This window comes from Podarcis erhardii (assembly GCF_964252035.2).
Source record: "Podarcis erhardii genome assembly, chromosome: 1".
Taxonomy (NCBI): Eukaryota; Metazoa; Chordata; class Lepidosauria; order Squamata; family Lacertidae; genus Podarcis; species Podarcis erhardii.
Window position 1 is genome coordinate 33427798 of NC_138497.1, and position 23968 is coordinate 33451765.

At 40.4% G+C, this 23968-nt stretch overlaps 1 protein-coding gene across 4 annotated transcripts in view; it reads right to left on the minus strand.

Moving 5' to 3' along the window:
* The window catches only part of MIPOL1 (mirror-image polydactyly 1), a 194399-nt gene that overhangs the window by 123150 nt on the left and 47281 nt on the right, over positions 1-23968 (minus strand). For 3 of the 4 annotated variants that reach the window (XM_081863746.1, XM_081863747.1, XM_081863749.1), the window contains 4 exons: positions 20375-20606; positions 18963-19098; positions 16952-17057; positions 45-174 (listed from right to left, as the gene is read on the minus strand). In XM_081863746.1, coding sequence (XP_081719872.1) covers positions 45-174; positions 16952-17057; positions 18963-19098; positions 20375-20606 — 604 coding nt within the window. Of the gene's footprint in view, positions 1-44; positions 175-16951; positions 17058-18962; positions 19099-20374; positions 20607-20891; positions 21031-23968 lie in introns of all 4 variants that reach the window. The other variant, XM_081863748.1, reaches the window with a different exon arrangement.

A 23968-nucleotide genomic window follows, 5' to 3' on the forward strand; every position in this document is an offset into this window, starting at 1 on the left:
GATCAAACAGCGCTAAATTTTACATATGGCAATTACGTACGTACGTTTCAAAAGATCGTTCCAAGAGTTTCATTCGTTTACACGCATCCTCTCTCTCTTCGTTGGGAAGCTTCAGCCTAGTCATGACAGCCTCATCGCGCTCTCGCTGTGCACAATGAATCTCTTCTACTAGAGCTACAATAAAGCAAGAGTTTTAAACGTGTAAGTAGGACAGAAGCAAACATGCAGGTTTTACCTTTTTGTTTGTGCGTGTGTCCTGTGATTCCTTGAACATACTGAAAGCAATGTGCATTTTTCACTAATTTAGAGCAAGCTTGTAACCATCCAGATTAATGGCTTTTCACTCCACACAGCTAAATCCAGTGCTTTCCCCCCCCCCCCTCTAAAAAAAATGTTTAGGGGTAGGTACTCTCATTTTCCTACTCATATTGAAATATTACCCCTCAATGAGGTCAAACTTAGATTCACAAAATGTTATGGGGTATGTGTACCCCTGCGTCCCCCCAGAAAAAAGCACTGGCTAAATCTGGTGCCTAATCTAATCTAATCTATCTATCTAATTTATTTATTTATTTCAACAATTCATACACCTTTTAATTACATCTGTCTCTATGCAGTGTATAAGTAACTCAATAAAACAAGATAAAAGTAAGTTAAAACAATGGGATCAGAATTCAGTGAAAATGCCTTGCTAAAATAAAATCAAAAAAGTCTTCAGGTGGTGCAAGACGTTCAACAGGGAAGGGGGTGCTCTTCTGACCCACAACTGGAACGGATTTCCATAAATTCCCAAACATTAGAGTGGACATAATTTTATTTTCCAAATTGATTTTACTAATCCATGGACCCAATTCAGAGAGTCTAGGCTACTGGCTTTCATCTGTCTGATCTAAGGTGAGTTGAAACAGTAGCACTACCAACCATACAAATATGTTTGTTTCATTTCATTTCATAAAAGTTTGTACACTGCTTGATTGCAAAAAGCCTCCAAGCGAATGAAACAATAACATCACCAGCGAAAAGAGTCAAAAGCAACTGTTTAAAACATTTAACAAAAAATAAATAAATTAAAATGCAGAATGAAGCAAAATCAGATTAAAATACACACCGACATTCTACACATCTGGGCAGGCAAACAAAAAGCATTTCTGGCAGGTGGCAAAAAGAATACAGTGAAGCTGCCTGCCTTATGTCAACAGGCAGGGAGTTGTAAAATGTAGGTGCTGCCACATTAAAGATCAATTTCTTACAAATGTGGAAGGGCTAGGATGTGGCACCTGTAGGAATGCCAGTTCTTCAGATCAAAGTGGTGGAAGGTGGTTTCATAGTTAAACTGGTCTCAAGTTGCTAAGGGCTTTATATATGATTTTAAAAAATTAAGATATGGGTTCCCAAATGTATGTTTGAGTTAACAGTGTGTCCCAGATCTGACAAGGCTGGAGATTATTGCTGTAGGCCTGTCGAGAGGACTGAGACACCCAAATGAAGTGTGTTTATTTTTTTAAACACATGCTGCATCCTTCTTGCTGTCAAACGAGACATGCCACTGCTACCAACACTTCTATCTCCACCCCCGTCACTTATTTCTGGTAGCAACTGGGAAAAGAAGATGCCTTCTGTGAGCTCATTGCACTAACTTTCTCTTCTGCTGTTGCACTTCTATGGGCTGATTTTGGAGGTGTGAACAGTAACTATGATGGTAGAGTTACAGATAGGTAGCTGTGTTGGTCTGCCGTAGTCAAAACAAAATAAAAAAATTCCTTCCAGTAGCACCTTAGAGACCAAATAAGTTTGTTATTGGTATGAGCTTTTGTGTGCATGCACAAAAGCTCATACCAATAACAAACTTAGTTGGACTCTAAGGTGCTACTGGAAGGAATTTTTTAATGATGATATAATACTATATGGGACGGGTCAGCAAACTTTTTCAGCAGGGGGCCAGTCCACTGTCCCTCAGACCTTGTGGGGGCTGGACTATATTTTGAAGAAGAAGGGGGGGATCCTATGCCCCACAAAGAACCCAGAGATGCATTTTAACTAAAAGCACACATTCTACTCATGTAAAAACATGCTGATTCCCGGACTGTCCGCGGGCCAGATTTAGAAGGCATTTGGGCCGGATCTGGTCCCTGGGCCTTAGTTTGCCTACCCATGCTATATGTGCTTTGAGGAGATGTATGAAAGAGATGTGGACCTGCTTCTCAATGGTGGTGTCCACACTTCCCAGCCCAGATTGGCATTTAGCTTCAAGAGTGGCTTTTATGTGGCAGGAAGGGCAAAGGTGTTTCTTCAAAAAAAGAAAAATCAGAAAGTGAGTAATGGAATGGTTTAGGTTATGGGTTAATATATACCGTAACATTTGCACCCTCACCGAAAATTTGCCACTAAAAGGTCATACAATATCATTAATAGACTTTTCTTGGCTCCAACAATCTTGGCTGTGAGGGCAGGGCCCTGACCGACTCCAGATGCAGAAGCTGAGGCTGCTGAGCAGACTATTGGGTTGGGGTCCTGTTTAGGGGATTTTGTTGTGGAGGGGTTGTTGTTAATTTTTTGCATCTTTGTTGTGGATCTTATGGTTTATGGGACAATTGTTCAATTTGGTTGTGTACTTCTGGATGTTCTGTTTATTGTTTATGACTACTTCTGTTATGTTTGCAGTTATGCAATTATTTTATATGTCATAAGCTGCTTTGGTTTTAATTTTGGAAAGGTGAAAAATGATTGGAAAATGATTGATTGAACGCTTTTATTTAATGCAAATGTATACAGGCAACCCCCCATTTATATGTGAGTTATGTTCCAAGGCATCGTGCATGTCAGTGAAATCAGGTATATTTGAAACACCATTGGAAAACTCTGCTCCACCCCCTTTTGTGGCATTTTCAGGTCACTTCCGGGTTTGGTGCAGTCACACACATATTGAACACATGTAAATGGGTGTGTGTGCCTGTACTATCATTTTATTTAACGAATCTGTACGTCCTAAAAGCACACTAGACTATTTTTCATCTCCAAACATTATCCAAGCAGTTTCTCCTGATTTCTGAGCAAGGTTTGTTAGTGCTCATTTTTATACCCACAACAACATAGGCAACTGGCTGATGAGAAACACCCTGGAGAAAGATTTATGAACTAGATGTGTTGCAGCATTACACTGTCAACCTAATTTCTTGAACCAACCTGGGACAATGGATAAAAGCACAGGACTTGGGAGGAGAAATACCATTTCAAATCCATGCAGGTCACTAATCACTATCAGCCTAACCTATCTCATACCAATGTGGTGGTAAGAAAACACCTGCCATTGTGATCTCATTGGAGAAAGATGGAATGCACAATGTAACAGATAAGTAAGTTCCCTCAATGTAAGCGCTATGGGTAAGACTCAAAACTAACGTTGCCATGCCACTCAGCACTGGTAAGACCACACACAGAATACTTCATTCACTTTGGAGCACTAAGTTCAAGGACTTTGACAAGCTGGAGAGTCACTGAGATAAAGGGTCTAGAAGTCAAATCATAAAAGGGTAGGCAAAAATAAATTAGATATGTTAAGCCTAGGCAGAGGGAAGCAGTGAGTATATTAAAAAGAGTATCACTAAGAAGAGGGGCAAGCTGTTGAGTCCATGCACTGGAGACCAAGCAAAATCTAAAACCTGGTTTTACATTACAGAGGTGCTGATTTAAGTTAAGTATCAGAAAAAGTAAATAGAAGTATGGACTTCAGTGTTAAGAAACCTGGTCACAGCTCTGAGCACCAAAATGGGACAGGAGAGCTTACTGAAGACACAAGAAGTGATCACAAATTTTATTTATTTAATGCATTAATAAGCCACTTCACGGCATGAAGTTGCCAAACCAGTGCACAAAATAAAAATAGAATAAAGCACAGAAGCACAACCTCTAGAAAAATAAAATCACTTCAGCAAACTCCAAAAACTGTAAAATCCCAACCCTGCCCAGAGCCAGTTTAAGTGGGTGCAAGGGGCACAGGTGGGGAGGGAGGGGTGGGGAAGGCCCCCTTGCAGTAGCAGAAGTCCTTGTGCGGACTTCTGCTTGTGGGTCCCATTAGTTGAATCCAACCCTTTAAAACAATTTCTGTAGATTTGCAATTAAATGACTAGGTTACACGTCAGGTACACATTTCTTAGACAAGAAGGTTTTCACTACAGTGGTGCCTCGGGTTACAGATGCTTCAGGTTACATACGCTTCAGGTTACAGACTCCGCTAACCCAGAAATATTACCTCGGGTTAAGAACTTTGCTTCAGGTTTTGAATAAACATTCACAAACTTTTTATTGATAATAATCAGCTAAATAGTTTGAGGATCTATACAACTGTGTAACATGCAGAAAACAGCAGTCTCAGAGAAACCAAAGACTGGAACTGAGGGAAGTCGGGGGGTGGGTGTGGGTGGGTTTTATGGGGGGGAGGAAAAATGGGGAGAAAAACAAGGATGATATGTTTTTGGATAATATGTCTTGTTTTAATTTTGAATAAAAACATTTTTTAAAAAAAGAACTTTGCTTCAGGATGAGAACAGAAATCGTGCTCTGACGTGGCGGCAGCAGGAGGCCCCATTAGCTATAGTGGTGCTACAGGTTAAGAACAGTTTCAGGTTAAGTACGGACCTCCGGAATGAATTAAGTACTTAACCCGAGGTACCACTGTACATGCCTAAACATCGTGACTCTAGGCACCTGTCTAATTTTGGCTGCTGATTGATTCCAGGGAGGCTGGAGCTGCAACATTAAAATCCCTCTTTCTTATACAAGTGCACTCCACAGGTGCATTGGGGCAGTGCAGCTGATGGGGTGAGGCAGTCTAATAGGTAACCTGCTTCCGAGTTGTCCGACAGAGAACTCTGGAAGGGGGGGGGGGAAAGTGACCTGCTATGAAGATTTCTGGGTAGGATATCGTACTTCAGTGGAACTACTGGCAAGGACTTTTAGGAGTCTTGTTCCAAAGTCACCTTTGTTATTTCCTGGAACACCAAGGTTTACCTTGGCAACAATATTTCAGCCAAGCCTAGTATGTTTAAGTTGTTTCTTTTTCTTTTTAAAAACGACATTTTAATTGAAATGTGAAGCTTATTGAAGTCAACGTGCATTTAATGTCAGGGGCTAATGATATGCAAAGTGAGGGGAGGGAGATAAGGAATTGGCCAAAGTTAAGCACACTTAAGCCCATTGATTTCAACGCAAGTGTTGAGCGTGACTACAACTCAACAGTTCAAACAAATCAACACGAGTGCATTTTGCTTCATAAATGATAGAAACATAAATTCCCAATTATTAAAACGTATTTTAGGTTATTTGTAACAAGATTACTAAATACCCAGCCTACAAAAATGATTTGCCCCTTCAGAAATACAATTGTCCCCAATCCATCAAGTCTAACAGACTTGTAGTTTTAAGATAGATAATAACTGTAAACAGGCAGTTTTTGTAAGGTACATAGCTATTTCAAAGTTCACTTAGAAAATCAACATAGCATTTTAGCTGGAATTTGCTCATTAAATACCCATAACTGTAATGCAAATTATGCTGGAATGAATAAGGCAAATACATATGCTTCTTTCTTTTTATTAAATGTAAAACCTGCTGTTAATTACATTGGCTATGTCATATAAACTTTTCTCTTTTAACTATTAAACGGAAGTCTTTACAAAAGTCATTAGAGATCCTCATTCTTTGACTTGTATAAATTTCAATATTTGTTCAGTAAAGGTTCACAGCAGTTAAATTACATTAACAAATATTATTAGCTACTATGTAAGCCAACTAAGTAAAATACTTATATTGCAGGTAAAACAAATCATTGGGTGTTTACGATAATATTTGGATATGTCCATTTTTAAACAAGCTTATCAAATATCCTGTAATTCTTAGTCAAATGAGAGAGACCCAAAGTAGATCTTTTCCCCCAAATGCTCAAATTTGTTTAGTAAGCTAATTGTTTTCTAATATAGGATAGAGCAAATATGAAGAAGCTGAACCATTCGGAGTATGAGTTTACTGAGTCAAAGCAGTGTACATATTTTCTTAGTTAAACCTGATTCGGTTGGCAAACCTTCCGGCCACACTTTTTAGCTACCTTTAAAATACAGTAGTAGCAAGAGAGGGTGTTAGAAATCATGCTAGTATAAACATTGGTTCATGATTCTCCAAACAACAGAACCTTGGAGAGGAGGTGGGTGAGAAGAAGAGGGGGGGGGGCATTTCCCAGAAAAGATGTCTGTTTGCTGATTTCTTAGGGGTCATCTGGATAAATATAGAAACTGAACTGATGGCAGAAAAAAGGGATATTAAAAAAAACCACACACTTGCAAAACTCGTACGGTCTGGATTTTTTTAAGGACTTAAAACAGCCAACAGCTAAGATCTACGAGTAAATATAATGCACAGAACTCTTAACTCTGTACTACGCCACACTGAGACTTAATTGTTGCAGATTATTTCTTGCAAAAAAATCCAGTATGATTCCCCCCTCCTTTTTTGCAAAATGAGAATACCACCTACAATTTCTCCTTTCCGCAAGAAAAATTAAAAATAACAAAAAATGGCACATAAAATGTAAACAATTTTAGAAGCAGCTCCCTCCCACATTTCCAACCCCCCTTTCTATTGTGTACATTTTCTAAGTTTTCTTCGTAGTTCTGATTGCAGTCGTTGCTTAGGTATCCTCAGTAAGTTAAAAAAAGAATGAAAGAAAGAAATTTGCTGCAATAATGAGGAGACTGTTGTGAGTAGTTTTGTGATTTTGGATTTAGTATTCAGGATTAGGGGCTGTTGAACTCTGAGTGACCTAGGATTTTCCTTAGAGCTGGTGAAGGAATGATCACAGGACTTCTAATGGATATGCACAGATGTCTTCTACCCAAAAAGGTCAATAGAAGGGACGAAAGGGTACTTTTTATGTTGAGGACATCTCTAGTAAAGATAAAGCTTTCCTAATCTGAAAGATATTTTTAGATTATACAGGCCTATATAGAGTTAATATGTCATGGGAGTGGAAAATGGAGAACAAATAACATTTTCCATTTTTGTTCTCATTTTAAAAGGACGGGGGGGGGGGGTGCGAAGTGAGAGATAAAGCTTGTTCTGTCATGCCATCCTTTGAATCTGAGATTCCTGTAATGGGTTGCTTGCTTTTCTCCTTCTTCATTCATTAATGGTAAATCTACTTATAATCATTTTTTTGTTTTGTTAATAATCTCCTGGAAAGGAGTAAAAAAAAAGAAAGGAGTAAGGAAAATTGTTTGGGAAAGGGAAGACGTAAGAGACCTAAAATATGAAACTTCTTTGGTGGGGTTTTATTTTGTAGTTTAGCAATTGTTGCAACCCAGAGAGCTTTGGATCCTCTCCGTGCCAATATAGAACTTTGTGTATATATGTACGGGTCATTACACTATGGTACTAATCAGATTGTGCACGTAACATATTGCAAAATACTGATAATCCCAGAAAATTTTCTAAGGACCAGATTGTGGTCCTGTTAAAATGAATGGAAATAGTCGCAAGTCACGATACACTTTTTATTATGTTGTTCCGACGTCATTAGGATAACTGAAATGTAGAAGCATTAGAGAGACGCACGAATAAAATAGAAGTAGAACAGTTTTTGACAGGTCAGTACTAGGAATTACAGACTTAAAGTCATTTACATATAAATGTGACTTGGTAGATAAAGCAATGTGTGCAAACACAGATAGAATGTGCTGACACCCTTGTCGCCGTGTGTTTGTTGTATGTATTTAGTTTGCAGTACTCAACAGCTCCTAAATTTTGGGTGCTGTAAATGTACTGATTTTACCAAGGAACCTGAACTGTTTAGCAATAAGCAAGCAAAGAGACATTGCACTGTGGCATTCCTGTTTACTCAGCTACGCAAAAAGAAAATGAAAGAGAAGGCATGCAAATGAGAATACGTATATGTTTATCTCCACTGCATTTACAGTTTCCTACTGAAACCAGTCCTTGTACCGGTGCGAAAACCACCCTCCTCCTTTCAAAATAATAATTTTTGCAGGGGTGACTATGACTTTTCAGAATCTACACTACTGCTTTGCAGCCGCAATTCCAAAAATCCTTGCTTAGTGAAAATTTGGGGATTTTTGAATTATATGCAGATGAATGTCTCTCATCAATAAAGTAGTCTCTCAAAGGAGCTACTGGGATACTTCTGAGTCTACAGAAGGGCATTTTGCTAGCAAGAACATACACAATTAACAACTATATTGAATAATTCATACACATAGTGTATTGATGACTGGCTGTGTAATCTTAACTGTGTCTACTCAGAAGTAAGTCCTACTGAGTTCAATGAGGTTTATTCCTAGGTGGGATATATGATTGCACTTTCAGTCACTGAGAATTATTCTATAGTTTCAAAACATGCTATCTGGCATCTGTGACACAAGCTTATTTTACAAATGTACCCATATTTACAGAATATGATTTTATGCTGAGGCTCCCCACCTCACACATTCTCCATATGAATTGCTAGAATTCTTGAGAAGCAAAATCACTGCCTTGTTTCAAATTTCTTAATGCTATGAGTTGAGCAAGTTTACAGAAGTCTATGGCAAATCTCTGATTGATTTTAGTGGAAGTAAACCACACCTATAGTGCATTAAAAGTCTTTGCCTTTATCAAGAAACCATCAGATGAAAGGTTTAGGAAATGAATTTGCATAACATATGAATCTTACACCAAAACTAAGGCTAGATACATACTGTATATAGAAAGAATAATTTTACGACTCAATTATTAGTAAAACTATGTTCGTTACATACTTTTAAAAATAGAATGTCACACATATTTAGATTTATAAACACAAGGGTTGGGAACTGTTGAGATCTTTTGGCTAAAGCCCAATATTGGCCTTATTTCAGTTTAATTGGAAGAGGATCTCAAATTCATCTTCTCCATGAGATATCAGGAACCTGGATTTCTCTTTGTATCAAAGGTTAATAAGAAATGTGTCTGCAAAAGTCAAACAGCATTAAATATCAAAAACTGATTATTATTCCACAGGAGTTGTTCTGTCATTCATAATCTCTCCATGCTCCAACCTTCCACAGCTAATCTTTAATGGATGACATGCAAGAAAGAAAAAATAAATGGCATCTAAAAAAAGTCTGTCGACTTAAATGAAATGGTAGATATTTCCCTTTACTGATCAGTGGAAGATAAAAAGGAGCACTTTTAAGGTAATATGGAATTACCAATGCAAATATAATCCTTATTCTTGTGTTACTGGATTGTTCTCTCCTCCAAGCCCAAACTGTTGCTTGTTTACTACCACAACAATCATAACTTTTCCCACCTCATTTAAAGTAATGTGTGTCACTTCAGTTTTAAATCCTCATTGAAAGACAAAAAGGAAGAGTGATACAATGAGAGAAATTTGCAGGGGAATTTAAAGGAGCATTTCAAAAGAACCGGAATATGGAATATATACACAGAATACAAATTAAGACAACTCTGAAAAATGTTTCCTGTAAACAATAAACTACGATAAATTACTTGTGGCAATTATTTGTGGTGCTGCCCTCTATTTTATAATATGTGCACAATGTTAGTTGTTTAGGGGAGCTGCATTTATTAAACACAGATGCAGCCAGACTCTAGTTTTATAAATGCTTGGCACTTAAAGCATTATGGTGCTGCTTTTAAGCGCATATTTAACAGCTGTATATATGTGGGATACTACTTTCTCTTAATCTCACCAGAACTGTGCAGGTTATGAATGATTCTCAAGCTGGGTGTTTGGAACCAACACCCCTCCACCCAAATTCCACACTGTAAATTACTCTGTGCTACTCAGCAAAATTAGATAACCTTATTTTGTGTGTGTGGTATGGTCTCTCCACCCTGGTTTTCTGCCTGCTAAAAATTTGTGGGGGATATTGTCCTTTAACTCCTCTCTGCTTCTGATGTTCATTATAAACCGCTGAAGGTCTCAGCAAAAGGCAACATTTTCATACAAATGAGGAACAAACAGTTAAATTATTGTTAAGGGTTATTTGCCTGATAGAATTCTTTTTTATAAATAAAAACAGTAGCAATTACCTGACTTTTAGCATAGACAATATATTTTCTCAATGGCAACATGGCCATTGGCCAAGGACTTTAATAAAACAACAAATATGAACAAACTGGCTACCTGACTGTGTTTACCTGGAACATCCTGCCCTATAGCATGTGTTGAACCAGCTACATAATTTTTTAAGGTGGTTTTTACTGAAGCGGCATTTAGCTACTAGAACAAGCCTCCAAAACTTAATACTCTGGGGCTGATTGTGCCCCCATTTTGTCTACACTTAAGCTCCTAAGTTTCAGCTTCTCTGTGGTTTGAATGCAGCTTACAGTACAACTGGAAGAGTCACATCCGTTGCTCTGCCCATCTTTGCCCATGGAGGCCCAGGTGGTGTCTGTGGGAAAGAGTGCCTACCCTCAGCTTTGGTTGGTGCATCATTCACACCCTTTCATGGACAGGGAAACCTGGCCACTGTGACACGTGTATTGGTAACCACACCCCTGGACTACTGGAACATGCTCTTTGTTGGGCTGTTCTGGAGGCTGCAGCTAGTGCAGAATGCCACGGCCTGGATGGTGAGTGTTGTTTCTTATTGGGCACATATGCCTGGGGTCTGCACTGGATGCCTATTAGCTACTGAGACAATGTTAAGGTTCTGCTACTTACATACAAAGCCTAAATACCATATTTTTCTGTCTATAAGATGCCCCCATGTATAAGATGCCCCCTATTTTGGAGGACTCAGATTTAAGAAATGGTAGAAGATGGCTCAGAGTATAAGACGCTCCTCTAATTTTTGACATTTTTAAGGGAAAAAACCTAGTCTTATACATGGAAAAATACGGTAAAACTCTGGACAGGCTCCCTGAAAAACCATCTTCCTCTTCACTACCCATTAAGGGCACTGAGATCATTGGCAGTTTTGCCAATGTTTGATGATCATCAGCTTATAACATGGAGGTGTGCTTCTTCACGGGTGGCACCACGGTTGTGAAAAGCCATCTCTGCTGAAATTCAAGAGGTCTCCTCAGTGTGGACATTCCACCAGCTCCTGAAAATGCAGCTGTTTAGGCAAGCATTCACCTGAATGGAACTTGTGACTTTATTGTTTTAACTGTTTTAAAACTGTTTTAATTGCTATGTGTTTAATTATATATTTTAATTAAGGATGTTTTAATGCTTTTCTGCCTTTTAATCACAGATTGATTTTATAGTCATAAACCACTGAGAGCCATTTTGACGTACAAGTGATATCCATTAATAGTATGAAAAATAAAAATATTCTCTCCTCAGTGGTGCAGTGCAGTGAAAGGTGGGGTGGGCTGTTGGTTGGGTCCCATATGTTTCTCTTATAAACAACAAAGACCGCATTCAAAATTTTATATTATGAACTATAATCAGCCTTTTAGGGTGCTTTGCAAATATTATCTTTGTAATTATTACAACAACCCTGCAAGGGACGTCATTCCCAACTTGTACACAGCAGGAATGAGAGACCATAGATTTCTTAAGGCTGTCTAGCAGTTCCTAGCAGAAGCAAGATGTGACCCAGAAGCTTCTAGGTTTGCATCTCAGTCACTTTGTTACCACAATAAAGTAGCTCTTGAAAACATTATTTTCCTGCTGGTGTTTGAGTAAGTTGGACTTTGGTCTCTTGGCCTTCAGTGAGTCAGACTTAAGCATTGCACTGGTTTTTTAAAATATAAAAACCAAGGCCGTCTTACTCTTCTTCCATCCATGCCTGAATCAAGCAAACTGTTAGCCAGTGTTTTTTCAGCAGAAGGTAGCCATGTTTTGTGCATTCAGAAGCCTCCCAGTTTTGGCCAGTTCCCGCTGAAAAAAATCCTGGCAACTTTCAGCTTCAACAGAACAAGTACAAAAGGGACAACAGCCTCACATAAAGATGTGTTAACCACCTCTTGCTCCTCCCTGGTCAACACCCCACAACTTGCAGGCAGGACAGAGGGCAAGTGGTTGGTTGGATGGTCAGTCAGAAGCGCCTTCTGCACATCCTCAGGCCTCAACAGCAGGAACTATTGGGACAGACTTGGATAAACTATCATATATGCATATTCAAAATCTAACAGTGGCACATTTCAGATCAGGTTGAAAATGCTTTAGTTTCTCTCATCCTCACACTAGCTCACTAAGGCAAGTTTCTATCCTTCCTATTTCAGATATGGTCAACACTGATTTAGATCTGATACGAGAGTCTTTACAACACATTACTCATCAGCTAAAGCCTGGTCCATCTCCAGGAATTAGCCTGCTAGCCTTCAGTGGACTATCTGTATGCTTAAGAATGTAAGGTTGGTAATATTAAAAAAAGCCACACACATTTTTAAGTGAAGAGACAAATCATAACATTGAGAAGATTTAACAGAGGACTCCACAGACAACTTCATTCTTAATTGGACATAATGTTCAAAATTACAGCATCAAATCTGTTTTCAAGTTTTCTTCCACAAAATATTGACTGCATGGATTTTATTTTTTACACACACACACACACACACACACACACACACACACACACATTGTGGGTATTTGGCGAGTCTTCATGTTGTGGAGCTATGTGTCACAAGGATATCTCAGTTCCTTGGAAACCAGAACATATAGTTTGTGTATCAGATGACAAAACGTTTCTACTAATCCTAATGATTGCCTATTTGTCTCCTTAAATCACGCACCCGTTTAACATTAATCTGCTTCAGAAGTAGGCATACTGACACCTTGTGTGGTTTCTCAGCCTCTGGGTTCCCCTAACATTTTTGTCCTCTAGTTTATGTTTCCTCTTCTTCCATCCATCTTCCATTCCTGCTTTCACACCTTTGACATATACAGTGGTACCTCGGGTTAAGTACTTAATTCATTCCGGAGGTCTGTTCTTAACCTGAAACTGTTCTTAACCTGAAGCACCACTTTAGCTAATGGGGCCTCCTGCTGCCGCCGTGCCGCTGGAGCACAATTTCTGTTCTCATCCTGAAGCAAAGTTCTTAACCTGAAGCACTATTTCTGGGTTAGCGGAGTCTGTAACCTGAAGCGTATGTAACCCAAAGTACCACCGTATACCGCTTTTCCTTCAACTATAAGAAGCTGTGAAACACTAATTGCCATCTTGCAACAACCGTTCCACCAGCATCAGGAGATGGAAAGCAGAGACAGTGCTTCTGGCCAGCTGAGAAACCAGCAACATTGGGCTTCTTCCCTCTTTGAATTGTTTCCATTGCAGCCAGTCATTGTAGGAACTTTGGAACTAAAAACTAGTGCCAAAGTTGGCTTTTATCCTCACTGGGACAGCATCTACTTCACATTCAAAAGGCCCATATTCAATCTCCAGCATCTCCAGGTAAAAGTCCTACAGTGCCAGACAGTGCAGAAGATACTGAGTTGAGCCAATGGCCTGACCCAATACAAGGCAGCTTCCTATATCTTTTTATATTGTAATCCTGAAGGGACAATTTGTAATTTGCTCTGGGAGGCTTTTTGGCTGAAGAGCAGAGGAAAATGCTTTAAATAATTAAACAAATGAATGAATAAACTAACTAAACACTAAGAAGGAATAGCAGCCTCTAGTGGCCACAGAATTGAGTTGGTCAACTGACCATTTCTTCTAAAATATGCCCCAGTATTTCTAAAGAGGCATGTAGCAGCACACAGATTCCCAAACCCAGGGTCTAACTTTGCACAAAACCAAATGTATACTAATACAAAAAATGTTTAACCCAGCTTTTTAAATGTGAAAGGACTGAATCATTATTATTCCCATTTTCTGCCCAGATATATAAAATGCTAGGACTCATCTAAAACCACCCAGTAAATTGACGGCTGGGATGAGATTTGAACACAGGTCCAAGGTACAGTCCTATGCATATTTTCTTTGTATGCTAACATGAACATCCACATTGATGGTGTGCCTATTTTCCACCCTAGCTATATTTTCTTGCTGCTTTAATTCTCCATCTGCTTCCTTGCACTATTTATCCCAGTTAACTTCTTCTCAAACACCAAAAAAGCAGGAATCTTACTAACAAGGGAAGCTGCTTTTGAATTTCAAAGCCAGTTTTGTCAACAGCCTGATTGGCTACTATGGAAATTCCGGGGGGGGGGGGACTTTTTGCATGTGTGCTTCTTTCAAATTCGTGTGTGTGCGTACACACACACACACACACACACACAAAGATACATGTTTGTTAGACATAGATAATATTTATAAAAGTTACATCACAGCTTTGATAAATTGATGAAAATGTTGTTTTAGTGATTATATAGGGATCAACATTCTGTATTTTGTACTCTTCCTCCCTGTTTCATATTAACAAGGGCTTTTCAGCTTGAGTTTTATTATTTTAAGATCCTTCTCAAAGTACAAGGTAAAAGTTTTATAACACACTTCCCCAGTGCCTTTTATTACAAACTCTTCTGTCATGATTTTATCACAATTTCAAATGTAAGATAAACATTCATCTGTATGTTGTATCTGGATGTAAAAGTGGAATCTAAATATGATAAGCAAAACACACAATTATGAGTATTAAGCAACCAGGTTTTACTCAGAGTAGACTCATCGAAATGAATAAACATGATTAAGTTAGGTCCATTAATTTCAGTAGGTCCACCCTGAATAAAACTTAGTTTGATACCAACTGCAGTGATTAACACTAGTGAATCCCAGCAACATACAGTATTAACATCTTTTGAAGACAACCCAAACTAACCTATCTTAATTCAAATACATCTAGGAAAAATCTGCTTTTGAGATTTTTTAAAAATAGAAGCAAAATGTATAGAGTTCAGCAAAGCACACAATATGTGCCACCTTCAAGTGCAGGATATGGGGTTCTCCATAAACAGCGTGCAGGATCTTACCCGGGAACCATCCATACTTATGCCACTTCTGTGCACAGATCACCCTGCTGGATTATGGCACATGTGTTTTTTATCCAGTTTTCCTCCATGAGCTTGAATGAGCAAAGAAAGTCTACACTGAATAAAATATTTCTCTATTATATACACAGAAGTAAAACACTGTGCAAACATCCCCAAAACAAACATATAACTTGGAATTTAATCCAAACAGTTCACATCCTGTAAATGTTTAGTTGGTAGATAATCAAGATGTAACTATGATCTATGTAAGGGTTTTATGGTAGTTTTTTTATATATATGTCAAAAAAACTATAGGGTTACTTTAAATATGCATTTAATTTGTGTTGTGAATATTTAGGGTTCTGTCATTGTGATTCAGAATGGCTAGCCTATCTTACAAATGTTGGTAATATCAATCAATCTCTTTACTGACACTGTAGAAAGCAAATCAACTGACAACTCTACACTATTCCCCAACCCACTTCCATTCACTTTGCCTATGAGATGGGAATGACATCAGATCCACTACTATTAAGCATATTACAGAGAATTAGCTTTAATAATGTTACAACCTTTTCACAATCATGCTAGCGAAGAAGCCATATTCCGTTTCTCTTTCAAACCTCTTACCAGCTTCATAACATTGTCACCAAGTGTCCTTGTCTACATATGTTTACCATTACATATATATACTCAAGGAACTTACTTTAGGATCTTTAGCCCATAGTCATGGTGAGCCACACCCAAAAGAGTTTTCTAAGACGAGGAACTAACACCAAGACTCTGGCTTAGAATAAACGAATATGCAATTCGTTAAAGAAAACAGAACATAGGCTTCAAGTTGGACAAGCATCTAATGAGTCCATCCCCATCTCTAAGGAATGCAAGAGACGACTGGGAAGAAAGGGTCATGCAGGTGATAGGGGCAGGGAGAGAGAAAAACTAAAGGAGGCTACTGGAGGGCAGAGGGCTGAATGAGGTTAAGAAAAGGAGTCAAAATGTCAATAACATGATCCTGAAGCTGAGGCTCCAATACTTTGGCCACCTCATGAGAAGAGAAGACTCCCTGGAGAAGACCCTGATGTTGGGAAAGATGGAGGGCACAAGGAAAAGGACACGACAGAGGACGAGATGGTTGGACAGCGTTCTTGAAGCTACCAGCATGAGTTTGACCAAGCTGCCGGAGGCAGTGGAAGACAGGAGTGCCCGGCATGCTCTGGTCCATGGGGTCACGAAGAGTCGGACACGACTAAATGACTAAACAACAACAAACCTGGATAGCTGGAGAGAAAGAACAGAAACCAGAAACCAGATATTACTGTTATTACTAGCACGAGATGGAGGCAGGGAACTTGATCAGCTGAGAAGCAGATTTCCTTAAACTGCCCAGTTCTCTGCTGATCAAGAGATGATGGCGGTCTGGCCCTGATACTGATCCTGGCCGTTGTATTGATACATCTCCCAGGAAACTGTGGTTTGGCCTCAGTACGATGCATGGAGCAAGCCACTGGCGAAGATCTATCATCACTCTAAAGCAACATTTCTTTCATTGGTTAAAAACCTGAATTCCCTGCTCACCAAACAGAGGTTCGGGTCTCCAGCTGAGAGAAACATGAAGATCTCCATACAAAGGTGTGTGGAAGGAGGGGTGGTAGCATCTCTCTGAACAAGCTAAAACAATAAGTGGGTATTTGAACTGCTGGTTGAAAGGTAGTGGCCGTGGTAATCATTATTTCCCTTGTTTGTTCAGGACCTTCCAACAAAACAAACAACCTTTTTGTGATTGGATTGACATGGTGTTAACAATTCATTTAATGCCCAAATCAGTATGAATACAGGTAAAGCTCTTACTAATACCAGTACCAGGATGTTAAAGCCACCTCTTTTCCAAGCAACTTTAAACAGCCTCATATAAAGAAGTCAAAGCACCCCTCCTTTAGCAAATACATCTAATGTTCATTAGGCCACGTCATATAGCAACCAAACGGGCTGTAGGAGCCCTATGGCCATCTGTTAAACGTTCATCTACTGCACCTGCAGCCTTTTCCGCAATCTTCGCTTCTGCCACTCTCTCCTGCAGCTCTAAGTCCAGCTTTATTGTCTTCAGCTCCTTGTCTTTTTCAGACAGCCGGTCCTGAAGCTGAAGAGTCGAAACGGCGACATTGTTATTGGTATGTAAAAGTGCACGGGCACAATATTAACTTGCAAGAAAGAGATGCATTTCGTTCTCACAAAATGACTCTCTCAACAAACATCGAGCAACGTAAACACAACTCTTACATTTTTGTTTTCATATAAATAACTTTAAAAAATGAAATCTGTGTATCTGAAGAAGTGTGCATGCACACGAAAGCTCATACCAAGAACTGACTTAGTTGGTCTTTAAGGTGCTACTGGAAGGAATTTGTTTTGTTTTAAAAAATGAAATTGCCACCCACTTCCATCCTGATGCGTTATGAAGGGAAAGGAACCTACCGGTATATTCCAGATTTAATTTCACAAACTCTTAACCTACCTAACATACACACAAAGAGAAAAATCCTAAAGCATGCTGACCAGAGAAGGGAAGTTTCTGGAGCTCAGCAGAACTTACCCGCTAGAAAGGGTGCAAAGTATTGCAGCCTTAAGCAAAAGGTCAAGGCCCCCAAAGTGTGCTAATTTACCTGGTTGAGTTTTCAGATGTGGTTAGCAATTCCAGAACAGGAATTGCTCACCCTAATCTACAGCAAAATTCAGGGGTGGTAGCAGAGCATTATCCACATAATTAAATTGATATTTCTCATCCCTAACCCCACCCAACTGTAGCTCCAGTGCTACATCAAACATTCCATATTGTACAGCAGAGATAGGTGGTTATTAACAACAAGTAAGAGCAAACAAACAAACAAACAAACAAACAAACAAGAAAAGCACACTAAGCCACATGGCCAAAACATTTGGAAAGGAGCGAGTTAATATGCCTGTCACTATTGATTTCATCATTTGTTGTTTACCTGTGCTTTGTTAATTTTTGCCTGTTGCTTTAAACTCGTGTTTTAATGATTTTACTGGTGTTTTTTGCAGCATGCTCTGAAATCTCTTCATGAAGGGTGAGATTATAAATGGAATAAATAATAATAATAAACATACATACATACATACATACATGCATGCAACAGTCTTAAAAGTTAAGGGTGCTAATAAACAGTGCAACAGAGGTTTCAATTACTCCATACAAGGAACTTCAAATAAACTGAGCAAAAAATAAAAAGTAAACTTGGATATGTCTCTACACTCTGGTTTCTCTTCTGAGTGTATATATTCTTCATAATGAAAACCATGTTGCATTTTAACAGAAGTGTAATGCATACATATTTTTCAGCACTTGAGATCAATAATAATCTGTAATTTCTAACTTACTGTGTTACTATCTTTATTCTAAAATCCACCATGCACTTCTATCACTTAACGTAAAAATGTAATGGTTAATTTAACATTATTATTTTGATAATGAAGTGTGATTATATCTGCAAAACAATTTACTGAGGATTTTACCATTTAATTTATGAAAAATAGATTGCTGTTAGTATAACAAAGCACATTTGAGGGATGCTTAATCTGATAATGTCAAAAACCTAGCACAGACTGACTGTTCTGAGAAGTGGAAAAAATACTGTAAATATGTACAATTTTTAATGTACAATGGATCTCTTAATCATCAATGCAAACCAAAGAGTTTGCTTTGTTACATGGGAGTCTCTTTCTATCAGCTTTGATCCAGGTTATTCAGAGTGTTTAATTAAATCATAGTCAGTTCTGAACAAGGCCAGCCTTTCAAAATTTCCAAATCTGAGCCAAAAAGAACTGCAAAAGAATCTAGATGGCACTATATGTGATGTCACTGATTTTAAAACAAAAACAAAAAGGCAGACAAGATAATATACAAAGATTAACAAACCATGAATCAAATGATCCCTGCAACAAAAGGAAGCTATATCTTGTCAATCGAAACAAACAATAAAGAAAAATTAGAGTAGGTTAATAGACTTAGAATATTTCACTGTACCCTTTTATTGTTTGTCCTTAGAACGTCCAATTCCCTTAAGAGGAATGCAATATCCTTTTCTTTATCTAGGTTTGCTGTGACATGTAAAGGATCCATGTTGTCAGGTATAACTTCTCTTCCTTGCTTTTCAGTAGAGCTAGAGAGAAAAAAGGAAGAAAAACTTCATTGATCAGTTCGTTCAACAAAGAATCTTCTTGTTCAAAGTGATACTTGCTACATTCAGGGGCAGGACAAAAGCTGTGTAGTAAAACACACACATCGCACCCAGAAGGTCCCATGTTCATTTCCTGGCATAGGTTTGAAGGAAGTAAGTCTGGGGGGAAAGCCTCTGTAGAAGACCCAGGTGGCAGTTTTATACCAGTTCACACATTCATAGTTGTTCCTGGATTTTTAAAACTTTCAAGAAATGCAATGCAAAAACTGCTGCTTCTTTACATGCATTTAGCACTGTTTTGTAAAGTTTTACATAAACCATTTGCTATAAAAGCACAAAGCATGTGCAGATGTGTCTTCCTTTCTGTCCGATGAGATACCTGTTCCTGTTCTGCAAAGAGTCTCAACCATCATGTAACTACAGAGGTACCTCGAGTTACAAATGCCTCAGGTTACAAACGCTTCAGGTTACAAACTCTGCTAACCTGGAACAGTTACTTCGAGTTGAGAACTTTGCCCCAGGATGAGAACGGAAATTGTGTGCTGATGGCGCAGTGGCAGCAAGAGGCCCCATTAGCGAAAGCACGCCTTTAGTTAAGAACAGTATCAGGTTAAGAATGAACCTCTGGAACGAATTAAGTTTGTAACTAGAGGTACCACTGTACAGTGATACCTCAGGTTAAGAACGGACCTCCAGAACGAATTAAGTTCTTAACCTGAAACTGTTCTTAACCTGAGGTAGCACTTTAGCTAATGGGGCCTCCCACTGCCACCGCACCGTCGCAACACGATTTCTGTTCTCATCCTGAAGCAAAGTTCTTAACCTGAGGTACTCTTTCTGGGTTAGATGAGTCTGTAACCTGAAGCGTCTGTAACCCGAGGTACCACTGTACTTACACCAGTCTCATCCCATCACTTTTCTACAACTGCCCACTGAATTCTTGTTAGCTTATTTAATAAGTTCTCTCCCGTGATAATAAAAGAAACTGAAGGTGGGATTCAACCAAGTTCTGCCAGCAAAAGCTCTACATAAGGACTTCCACATGTACTATGGGGATTCCCTCCTCCTTCTCCCCTATGTGCCTTCAAAATTTGCTTGGTGTGGGGTCAGTAGAACCCCTGGAACAATGTGCATGGGGAGGAGGAGGGATCATTCCATAGGAGGGAAGCCAAAAGCTTGCCCTGGCAAAAGATCACCGTCATGTGATCCTGACTGCTTCCCTGAGTTTTTAAAAGCCTCAAATGAACAGCTTGCTTACCTTAACCTTTTATCAGTGCAAGAGACAGTGAGATTACGTAGCTGCAAAATTTTGGTACAAGCAGTTTGCATAATGCTTAAACTGGATGTTGGCTGATCAGAAGAGTTTAGATGTTCACTTTTAGTCTGAATGGCTTGTTCTCTTGGCTGTGATTTTGCTGAAGAACTGTGCAAATTCAGGTAACTGGGAGCAGAGACATTGCTCTTTTGCTCAGAATTCTGCTCCAAGATTTCTGTTAGAAAAATAACAACATTTTACTGTTTAATTAAAGAAGATGAAAGATGAACATTTAATGCAGCTGAACGACAACGCTGCTGGCTTCTAAAGAAGTTCAGTAAAAACAAGTAAAATTTAATGCCAGTTTAACTGCCAGGATTTCCACAGCATGGAAAACCAGCTGGGTGGATTAGTAAGTTGAACACAACCTGCATCCATGCATCTAAGTGGCAGAGAACAGGATCTCCAGCACATTTCCCAAAGTCATTCAGTACTGAACTATACAAAAAGTATCACATACGAGTATAACTCTTCCAAGACTGTGATTGCAATCAGACATGGCTTCATCGGTGTTTGTTGCAAAAATACAGTTGTTAACATGATCCAAAGTTTATTGATCACGACAACATGACAAGCTGTGGGAGCGCCTTGTGACTGTGCTTGAAGAGAAGGAAGGGAGGGGAACTATATGAAGAAGAAGAAGAAGAAGAAGAAGAAGAAGAAGAAGAAGAAGAAGAAGAAGAAGAAGAAGAAGAAAGGTTTGGATTTGATATCCCGCTTTATCACTACCCGAAGGAGTCTCAAAGCGGCTAACATGAGCCTTAAGGATCATGTGGCTTATTCTCATCACACTAAACTATGGTCTAACACAAGAGTGGGGAAACATTCCCACCCTAGCAGATCAACTGTGACAGATAGTTGGGACAATCCATCTGCCAATCACCTGGTAACAGATGATGGACAGGTGGGTTGCTCCACTCACCCATCAGTCCCTTGCAAAAAGCTTCCCAAGCGCCCAACAGCTAGCTGGTTGTTGAGTGCTTGACAACCTCTGCACAAGGGGCTTTGACATCCTATCCTCAACACTTCCCAAGCAGTGAGCATATAGCTGGAAAAGCTGCTTCATACAGGGATCAGCTTCATGATCAAGTTCCCCACACAGACCTCAGTCACAGCTGACTCACCTATGTTTCTACACGCCCTATTACAGATGTCATATATCATATCATGACTGCTGCTCTGACATCATTAGGAAACTGATCCACAAGATGTTCCTACAGTCTCTGCACAAAAATTCCCTAAAATTTTCTGAAAATTCTGCTGTGCTTCCAAGGAACTGAATGCACGTCTTCTTTGCATCTTTAACAAAACTATTATGCTATGGACACCTTCATGCAATTCACCATTTACCCACTAAAACAGATAAACTAACATTAGCGAATAGGACCATTTTTTTTTCTGTAAGGATAGCTTCATATACAGGGAAGTGTTCTATGTGTAAACTAGATAACTGAATACTCAAATGAAGTTAATTTCTCAAATATCAGGTTGACATTACAGTGGTGCCCCGCAAGACGAACGCCTCGCAAGACGGAAAACCCGCTAGACGAAAGGGTTTTCCGTTTTGGAGGCGCTTCGCAAGACGAATTTCCCTATGGGCTTGCTTCGCAAGACGACAGCCCATAGGGAAATCTCCGGGACAGTGGGGAAGCGCAGCTCGTCTTCCCCGCTGTCCTCGGACCTCCTCCGAAGCCTGGCGGCGGGGCGGGGACACCTCCTCCCGCCGCCGGGCTTCGGAAGGATGCCCCGATGCCGGGCGGCGAGGCGGGAACGCCTCCCCCCGCCGCCCAGCATCGGAACGATGTCCCGAAGCCGAGCGGCAGGGCGGGAAAGTCTCGTCCCGAAGCCAAGCGGCGGGGCGGGAAAGTCTCCCCCCGCCGCCCGGCATCGGAACGATGTCCCGAAGCCGAGCGGCGGGGCGGGAACGCCTCCCCCCGCCGCCCGGCTTCGGGGCGGGAAAGCCTCCCCCGCCGCCCGGCTTCGGGCGGGAAAGCCTCCCCCCGCCGCCCGGCTTCGGGGCATCGTCCCGATGCCGGGCAGCGGGGCAGGAACGCCTCCCCCCGCCGCCCGGCTTCGGGGCATCGTCCCGATGCCGGGCGGCGGGGCGAGAAAGCCTCCCCCCGCCGCCTGGCATCGGAACGATGTCCCGAAGCCGGGCGGCGGGGCCGCGAAGCCTGGGCGCGCTGGCAACTCTCCGCAAGGAGCGCTCCCGCTGCTTGCGGAGAGGTCCGCGAAGCCTGTCCTGGACCTCTTCTGAAGGCAGGCGGGGGGCAAAAGTCTTTGTCCCCCCTGCTTGCCTTCCCAGGGGCTTTTAAATCGCCCGGACAGCGGAGAAGTCCTCCGCTGTCCCGGGCGATTTTAAAATGCCGCCCGCCAGAAGAGGTCGGGGGAAGGCGGTTTCCATAGGAACGCATTAATTGATTTTCAATGCATTCCTATGGAAAACCGTGCATCGCAAGACGAAAAACTCGCAAGACGAAGAGACTTGCGGAACGAATTAATTTCGTCTTGCGAGGCACCACTGTACTGCAATCTGCTTTTTCTTGAAGGAACAACAGCAGCACAATCACTCGTACAGGAAATTTTCCCTTCAAGCTGGGGTTTCTCAAGACCAATAATAGAAAGAACATGAATCTCAATGCCATTTTTATTCTGGTGACTTTTAAGGTGATCAGTAGTGGAGCACATGGTTGCCATATAGAAAAGTCCTAGCCTCCATTCCTGGTATGATTGCCATCTGAATCCAAAAGATCCAATGCCAGAGCTCTGTAGACCAGAGATTGCAACTTGTGATCCTCCAGATACTGTCCAATGGCAACTCCCATCATCCTTGTTAGCTATACTAGTTGGGACCGATGGAAGTTGGAAGTTCAGGAACATTTGGAAGGCCCCTAAAATTCCCATCCTTAGCGTAAAAACAGCACCAATCATATACTCAGCAGTGTATGATTGCATTTGACATAATTGGGGGTATTTGTGCTCCATGAGTGGTATCCATGTAGGTTTATCTGTGTCTCTTATGAGTCACCAAAACTAAAGCAGACCCATACAGAAACTTGAAGAAGTTGACACCACAGACTTTGGCTCCTACTAGTAAACTGCAGTTACATGTAGGGTTTACAGTACATGTTTCATTATGTGTAGTTTTTGACTGAAGTAAAGCATGGCAATCCTGCCAACTTAGCGGTTCGAAAGCACATCAAAGTGCAAGTAGATAAATAGGTACCACTCTGGCAGGAAGGTAAATGGCGTTTCCGTGCGCTGCTCTGGTTCACCAGAAGTGGCTTAGTCATGCTGGCCACATGACCTGGAAGCTGTATGCCGGCTCCCTCGGCCAATAAAGCAAGATGAGCGCTGCAACCCCAGAGTTGGCCACGACTAGACCTAACGGTCAGGGGTCCCTTTACCTTTACCTTAAAGCATGGCAATATTTTCCCTCACATATTATTAAGGAATAACTACTTATAAAGGTGGTACAGTTAGAACTCAAGAACGTTTCACCCTTCCACTACCGCTAATCAATGATCAGCAAGTTCT